The 8,622-nt window shown below is 37.0% G+C and overlaps 1 protein-coding gene across 1 annotated transcript; it reads left to right on the top strand.

The window, feature by feature from the left end:
* The first annotated feature begins 7,104 nt into the window (after positions 1 to 7,104).
* On the top strand, positions 7,105 to 7,587 carry LOC133723215 (uncharacterized). Its single transcript, XM_062150031.1, has 2 exons — positions 7,105 to 7,353; positions 7,459 to 7,587. Exons 1-2 carry the CDS (start codon positions 7,105 to 7,107, stop codon positions 7,585 to 7,587), a joined length of 378 nt encoding a protein of 125 aa, XP_062006015.1.
* Positions 7,588 to 8,622: the final 1,035 nt, after the last annotated feature.

Below are 8,622 nucleotides of genomic sequence, written 5' to 3'. Positions count from 1 at the left end.
ACCCATTTCAACAGAAGCTGTGGAGGAGCCATCAACGAGAGTTTGACATTTCTATCCCTTCACTTGCTTAGGTTGAATTGTACTTGTGTCTTTGTTTGTTTGTTTGTTTATTTTACCCTTCCCATTGAGGACAATGTAGATTCTAAGTATGGGGTGGGTTTACACCTTTATTTTCAGAATTTTTTTCAGTTTAAAAAAAAAAAAAAAAAAAAAAAAAATTTATTTTGTTGGTTTTATAGTCTTTTTGTTTGTTTGAGTCTTAGGATGCTCCTAACGTCTAGGATGAACATGTCTCTGAATTCATGGCTGAAGGTTTTCACAATCGAAATAGGACTTAATTGAATTCTGTGGTTAATCGACGTTGTGATACTTGTATGAAGATTTGAGATAGGATTGTAACTTGGTTCATTAAGCATGCTAGGATTAAGTCTGATTCATTTGACCCTAAGTGAGCTTTTGAGCTAAAATGCTTTCTTTTCGAGTGCTTAATTGATAATTCTAGAATTTCGTGGCTGTATTTGCAAAACCTCATCATTCTTTGAAAATCCAATGATCATGTGCCATAGATTTTAATGGACTAGAGAGTACTAGAACTCGGCTGTTGTGACTGTCAAAACTTGTATGCCATAATATGCACTGATCCTGGATAGGATAGAAGGCATTAGGGTAACCACCATAGCCAAACAAGCATGTGTCCCCAATTGTGCCCGTCGTGGGACTCCTTAGAATGAACCCCTTTGAGCCTACGTTGAAAACCTTTGTTTCATCACCCTCACTACCCTACCATGAGCTTAGTACAGGATATCTCTACCCTTGTCCTAGGGACTTAGTAGAGCATGACATAATGTGTAGGGGTGACGATGAAAGACAAGTGTGGGGTGGGGAAAATCCAAGAAAAAAAAAGAAGAGAAAAAAAAATTTGCCATAAAAAAAAATTGAAAGAAAATGAAAATGAAAATGAAAAAGAAAGAAAGAAAGAAAAGTGGCAAAAGAGAAGAAAAATTGAAAAGAAAGCTCTTGGGAAATTGTTGAAGTGTGGTTTTGGACTTTCAAATTTGTAGAAGGCTCAAAGTTGAAAATTATGCCTTTGTCCATTCCCATGTTGGTTAGAGTGAAGGTTTGGCCCAAAACAATGATATTTGGTCTACAAAAATGATGACATAAAGTGGTCCATATATGCTCTGCTAGGTCCTTAGGATTTTTGTATCCTTAATCTTCATTTCGAAAACCCTAGCTTAGCCCCATTACAACCTATTTTAAGTGCTGACTTGATCCTTGAGATGGGCAGTCTTTGGTTAGTGGAGTCAGGTACGCAGTCGAGCTTATGGTTTAGGTCCATTTGTGCACTTAGTCATTTCTTGAGGTCTTTAATAATTATTCACAAAATGCGTTTATTGATGAAATATGCAAGCTGTTTGTTGCCTTACAATTTGTTCTCTTGCATATACTTGAGTGTGAAGCTTTTAAGCATAGCCATTTCTGAGAGAAAAATCGAGAGTATGCCTTGTGAGTTTGGATTGGACTCGTTCGAAACATGCTATCATTCACTGTATAACTTAAGTTCTCCACATCTTACTTAGTCATATGAGCGTTACATGTTTATTAACCATGGAATTATCTATGCGATTTTGATTAAGTGTTTAACGTGAAAGCCATGAGTTTGGAGTCTCTGAGACAACAGTTATGGGTAGTAGAGTCATTTACTTGCTTTTTGTCGAGTCTTTGTTTTGTTTTGTATTTCTGTTTTGCTAAGGGACTAGCAAAAGCTAAGTGTGGGGTATTTGATAGGAGCATAAAGTGCGACGATATTATTGAGTATATGCCCCATTTTAGCTTTGTTTCTCCCTTAAGTTTCGTGTTTTGAGTCATCGAGTCATTTTAAGAGTATTGTAGAGTGTTTGGCGTGAAATAAGCGGAAAAAGATAAATTCATGAAAAATCCTAGCTGGATCAGGATTCCTCACTGTCGACTGTTTTTGCAGTCTTTACATTTTAATTCCCTTTATTTTCTCTAGAAAATTCTGATATTCTCCTGCTTGTTGTAGGAAACCTTGGCTGGTGGAACTCTTGGAAACAGCAACGATGGAATCAGAAAATAAAGCATTTAAAGACGTTTGACCAAGCAATGAAGAAGGGAAATAAAGGAGAAAGACGTTTTCAGTTGGGGAATAAAGGAGAGACGTTTTCAGTTGCGGAATAAAGGAGAAAGATGTTTCAACTGGAAAATAAATAAAGGAGAAAGACGTTTCAGCTGTTAAAAGACCCCATTATGAGAGGAGTTAAGGCCATAAAGGAGACGTTTTCAGTTGGAAAATTAAAGGAATTATGATGCAATCCCATCCGTCCAATGATGAAGGGTATGATCGACAAAAGCCAACCAATGCTCCCCTATAAATAGGCAACTTCCAGAACAGAATTTCCATCACTTCCTGACCAAGATCAGTTCCTTGTCTATCACTTCCTGACCAAGATCAGTTCCTTGTCTATCACTTCCTGGCCAAATACTATTCCAAGACTGCCCAATTCACTCCTTAAACTTCCAACAACTACAAGACCGTGACCACCATCCATCCATCAATCTACGAAGTTCTTAGGCGCTGAGTCAAGGACGCTCCACCACCATAGCAGAGACGAGTTCATCACCTTGTTGCTAAGCCGCTGAGGAAAGCTTCAAAGTGTAACTATGACTCTACTTACAATTGTTGTTTCGGTTTTGTGTGTTTGGATTTGCGAGTTGTGTAATTGGAGACATGAGATTTTCAGAATATTTTTATTAATATTTTTTAGATTTTCAGTTTATTATTGAGTTAATTTCGAGAATTCTTTTATGATGCATGTTACAATCTTGTGCCCTTTTATGTGTTTAGGTAATTTTCAGAGTTAGGTTCATAAGTTTGCATGCTAGAATAACGGTGAGAGTTCTTGTGTGTTTGCTTAATTTGCCAAGAGTAATTGTTATTTGTTAAGACGCTGAGTTAAACAAGTAGTAATTAGTTCTAAAAAGTGGTAAAAATCATGCTTTAATGATTAAACGATTCTGGAAATTACGTGTTAAATTCTATGTGTAATGGTTAATTTGCACGTGTGAGTTGATTCGAGGGTTAGATAATACTACTACTTAAGAGGACTACGCTGAGTGTTTTCAAAAATTAGTAGTATTAGGCTTGGTAAGGACTTTTCCGATCCAAGCCTACATTAGAACGAATCAGATAAATGGATTGATCCGCTGAGGCTTTTCATTTGGGCTCTTATCTAAGCGTTTAAGATGGGCACATTTTTGTAGCATGTTGAAATGAATTTCTGAGTGGTATTGGTCTAGGTTAGGGAAGTCGATCATTGTATATAGTTTTATTTGTTTTGTTTTTATTTTAAGTAGATTAGGAACCAAATTCCAAACCCCCATTTTATTCTTTTATTTGTTAATTGACCTTTTTGTGTAGGTGTACCCTACAATCCCCGGACTGAACGATCCCTGCTTATCCTATACTGACAACTACATTTTGCAGGGTTAAATTGTGAGGCTATTTTAGCCGCATCAGGGAGGCAACCCATTTCAACAGAAGCTGTGGAGGAGCCATCAACGAGAGTTTGACATTTCTATCCCTTCACTTGCTTAGGTTGAATTGTACTTGTGTCTTTGTTTGTTTGTTTGTTTATTTTACCCTTCCCATTGAGGACAATGTAGATTCTAAGTATGGGGTGGGTTTACACCTTTATTTTCAGAATTTTTTCAGTTTAAAAAAAAATAATAATAATAATAATTATTTTGTTGGTTTTATAGTCTTTTTGTTTGTTTGAGTCTTAGGATGCTCCTAACGTCTAGGATGAACATGTCTCTGAATTCATGGCTGAAGGTTTTCACAATCGAAATAGGACTTAATTGAATTCTGTGGTTAATCGACATTGTGATACTTGTATGAAGATTTGAGATAGGATTGTAACTTGGTTCATTAAGCATGCTAGGATTAAGTCTAATTCATTTGACCCTAAGTGAGCTGTTGAGCTAAACTACTTTCTTTTCGAGTGCTTAATTGATAATTCTAGAATTTCGTGGCTGTATTTGCAAAACCTCATCATTCTTTGAAAATCCAATGATCTTGTGCCATAGATTTTAATGGACTAGAGAGTACTAGAACTCGGCTGTTGTGACTGTCAAAACTTGTATGCCATAATATGCACTGATCCTGGATAGGATAGAAGGCATTAGGGTAACCACCATAGCCAAACAAGCATGTGTCCCCAATTGTGCCCGTCGTGGGACTCCTTAGAGTGAACCCCTTTGAGCCTACGTTTAAAACCTTTGTTTCATCACCCTCACTACCCTACCTTGAGCTTAGTACAGGATATCTCTACCCTTGTCCTAGGGACTTAGTAGAGCATGACATAATGTGTAGGGGTGACGATGAAAGACAAGTGTGGGGTGGGGAAAATCCAAGAAAAAAAAAAGAAGAGAAAAAAAAAATTTTCCATAAAAAAAAATTGAAAGAAAATGAAAATGAAAAAGAAAGAAAGAAAGAAAAGTGGCAAAAGAGAAGAAAAATTGAAAAGAAAACTCTTGGGAAATTGTTGAAGTGTGGTTTTGGACTTTCAAATTTGTAGAAGGCTCAAAGTTGAAAATTATGCCTTTGTCCATTCCCATGTTGGTTAGAGTGAAGGTTTGGCCCAAAACAATGATATTTGGTCTACAAAAATGATGACATAAGGTGGTCCATATATGCTCTGCTAGGTCCTTAGGATTTTTGTATCCTTAATCTTCATTTCGAAAACCCTAGCTTAGCCCCATTACAACCTATTTTAAGTGCTGACTTGATCCTTGAGATGGGCAGTCTTTGGTTAGTGGAGTCAGGTACGCAGTCGAGCTTATGGTTTAGGTCCATTTGTGCACTTAGTCATTTCATGAGGTCTTTAATAATTCTTCACAAAATGCGTTTATTGATGAAATATGCAAGCTGTTTGTTGCCTTACAATTTGTTCTCTTGCATATACTTGAGTGTGAAGCTTTTAAGCATAGCCATTTCTGAGAGAAAAATCGAGAGTATGCCTTGTGAGTTTGGATTGGACTCGTTCGAAACATGCTATCATTCACTGTATAACTTAAGTTCTCCACATCTTACTTAGTCATATGAGCGTTACATGTTTATTAACCATGGAATTATCTATGCGATTTTGATTAAGTGTTTAACGTGAAAGCCATGAGTTTGGAGTCTCTGAGACAACAGTTATGGGTAGTAGAGTCATTTACTTGCTTTTTGTCGAGTCTTTGTTTTGTTTTGTATTTCTGTTTTGCTAAGGGACTAGCAAAAGCTAAGTGTGGGGTATTTGATAGGAGCATAAAGTGCGACGATATTATTGAGTATATGCCCCATTTTAGGCTTGTTTCTCCCTTAAGTTTCGTGTTTTGAGTTATCGAGTCAGTTTAAGAGTCTTGTACAGTGTTTGGCGTAAAATAGGCGCAAAATGCGAAATTTATGAAAAAAAATCCTAACAGGATCAGGATTCCTTACCGTCGACGTTTTTGCGGTCTTTACATTAATTCCCTTTATTTTCTCTTAAAAAAATTCTGATATTCTCCTGCTTGTTGTAGGAAACCTTGGCTGGTGGAACTCTTGGAAACAGCAACGATGGAATCAGAAAATAAAGCATTTAAAGACGTTTGACCAAGCAATGAAGAAGGGAAATAAAGGAGAAAGACGTTTTCAGTTGGGGAATAAAGGAGAGACGTTTTCAGTTGCGGAATAAAGGAGAAAGATGTTTCAACTGGAAAATAAATAAAGGAGAAAGACGTTTCAGCTGTTAAAAGACCCCATTATGAGAGAAGTTAAGGCCATAAAGGAGACGTTTTCAGTTGGAAAATTAAAGGAATTATGATGCAATCCCATCCGTCCAATGATGAAGGGTATGATCGACAAAAGCCAACCAATGCTCTCCTATAAATAGGCAACGTCCAGACCAGAATTAGTATCACTTCCTGACCAAGATCAGTTCCTTGTCTCTCACTTCCTGGCCAAAAACTATTCCAAGACTCTGCCCAATTCACTCCTTAAACTTCCATCACCTACAAGACCGTGACCACCATCCATCCATCAATCTACGAAGTTCTTAGGCGCTGAGTCAAGGACGCTCCACCACCATAGCAGAGACGAGTTCATCACCTTGTTGCCAAGCCGCTGAGGAAAGCTTCAAAGTGTAACTATGACTCTACTCACAATTTTTGTTTCGGTTTTGTGTGTTCGGATTTGCGAGTTGTGTAATTGGAGACATGAAATTTTCAGAATATTTTTATTAATATTTTTGAGATTTTCAATTTATTATTGAGTTAATTTCGAGAATTCTTTTATGATGCATGTTACAATCTTGTGCCCTTTTATGTGTTTAGGTAATTTTCAGAGTTAGGTTCATAAGTTTGCATGCTAGAATCACGCTGAGTATTCTTGTGTGTTTGCTTAATTTGCCAAGGGTAATTGTTATTTGTTAAGGCGCTGAGTTAAACAAGTAGCAATTAGTTCTAAAAAGTGGTAAAAATCATGCTTTAATGATTAAACGATTCTGGAAATTACGTGTTAAATTCTATGAGTAATGGTTAATTTGCACGTGTGAGTTGATTCGAGGGTTAGATAATACTACTAGTTAAGAGAATTACGCTGAGTGTTTTCGAAAATTAGTAGTATTAGGCTTGGTAAGGACTTTTCCGATCCAAACCTACATTAGAACGAATCAGATAAATGGATTGATCCGCTGAGGCTTTTCATTTGGGCTCTTATCTAAGCGTTTAAGATGGGCACATTTTTGTAGCATGTTGAAATGAATTTTCTGTTTTTACACTTAGTAATTTCTGAGTGGTATTGGTCTAGGTTAGGGAAGTCGATCAATGTATATAGTTTTATTTGTTTTGTTTTTATTTTAAGTAGATTAGGAACCAAATTCCAAAACCCCCATTTTATTCTTTTATTTGTCAATTGACCTTTTTGTGTAGGTGTACCCTACAATCCCCGGACTGAACGATCCCTGCTTATCCTATACTGACAACTACATTTTGCAGGGTTAAATTGTGAGGCTATTTTAGCCGCATCAGGCGTATAGGACAGCCTTCAAAACGCCAATAGGGATGTCACCATTTCGGTTGGTGTATGGGAAGGCGTGCCACTTACCTGTGGAGTTGGAGCACAAGGCTTGGTGGGCCGTGAGGAGATTCAACATGGACGTGGACGAAGCTGGACTTCATAGGAAGTTGCAACTCAATGAGCTTGAGGAAATTCGAAATGATGCCTATGATAGTGCACGGATTTACAAGGAAAAGACAAAGGCTTTTCATGACAAGATGATTCGTGGAAAGACCTTTGTAGTTGGTCAAAAAGTTCTTTTATTTCATTCTAGATTAAGACTTTTTCCTGGTAAGTTGCGCTCTAGATGGGTTGGTCCTTTTATTGTTACTAATGTTTTTCCTCATGGTGCTATACAGATAAGAAGTAACACTACTGGAGCTGAGTTCAAGGTGAATGGCCATCGTCTTAAGCCTTACTATGAGTCGTTTGTGGAGCACAATGTGGAGGATGTACCCCTCCAAGAGACACCACCAACTGAGGAATAAATGAAGGTGCAAGTCTAGGCTGAAAGACTTTAAACATTAAGCGCTGCATGGGAGGCAACCCATTTCATCCGTAGCTGTGGAGGAGCCATCAATGCAGATTTGCTCTCTTGAACTCTTCCCTTCTCTTTTATTTTCGTCAACTTTGTTTTTATTTTAGGATTTGTTGCGTTAACTTTTCTTCTATGCTTGCTTGATGCTTTGTATGCCTTATACTTGTTTCTACATTGAGGACAATGCATGATTTAAGTGTGGGGGAAGGGTTTAACGTTTCACTTAGCTAGTTTTTGTGGTTATACAAAGAAAACAAAATAAAAAATCGGAAAATACAGAAAAAAAAAAAAAAAAAAAATTTGCGTTAACTTTATGTTCTTTGTTTGTTTGTTTGTTTAGTTATTATTGTTAGAGTCAAAATGAATTTTGGGTAAATATCTTCTTCATCGTAGGCGCATCCAATGGCATGTGATGTCTAAGGTCTAGTTTGGATATGAGAAGTGCTGACAAAGGGTCTCGTCCCCTGTCAATCAAGTGAGCTGAGCTCCGCCAAAATCGTTCCTCTCTTCACCTGGTCATGTTCCAAAGGAGTTACCAAAAGGAGAAGAGAAGAATCCCTAAGTCCAAAACGTTTTTGTCATGTTTGTTGCGTCATTTATGTGTTGTTGTTGTTTTGTTTTGTGATCGAGTCTTAGGATGCCCTTTTAACTGTCTAGGATGTGCTTATATCTCTGAAATTAAGGCTAAAAGAGGATCACAAGATTGAGATAATGTTTGATGATATTCTTTGGTTTATTATGACTTATGAAAAGCATATGAATGTGTAGTAGATATGGTGCATGCGTAACTTTGGTACAGAATATGAACATGTGGAAGATAAGTTATGATTCATAATAACCCTAAGTGAGAATTTGAGCCATGTGCCCTTTCTTTGTGAATGATTAATGAAAAAAATGAATTATACTCTTATTTTCTTGGCGATGATTTTGTTGATCTCATTATTCTTTTATCTTGATTGATTACATGCCATAGATTAAGTTTAAT

Source organism: Rosa rugosa, chromosome 7 (assembly GCF_958449725.1).
Source record: "Rosa rugosa chromosome 7, drRosRugo1.1, whole genome shotgun sequence".
NCBI lineage: Eukaryota > Viridiplantae > Streptophyta > Magnoliopsida > Rosales > Rosaceae > Rosa > Rosa rugosa.
Note: the sequence above shows the minus strand (reverse complement) of the source record. Positions and strands in the feature narration are given on the sequence as shown.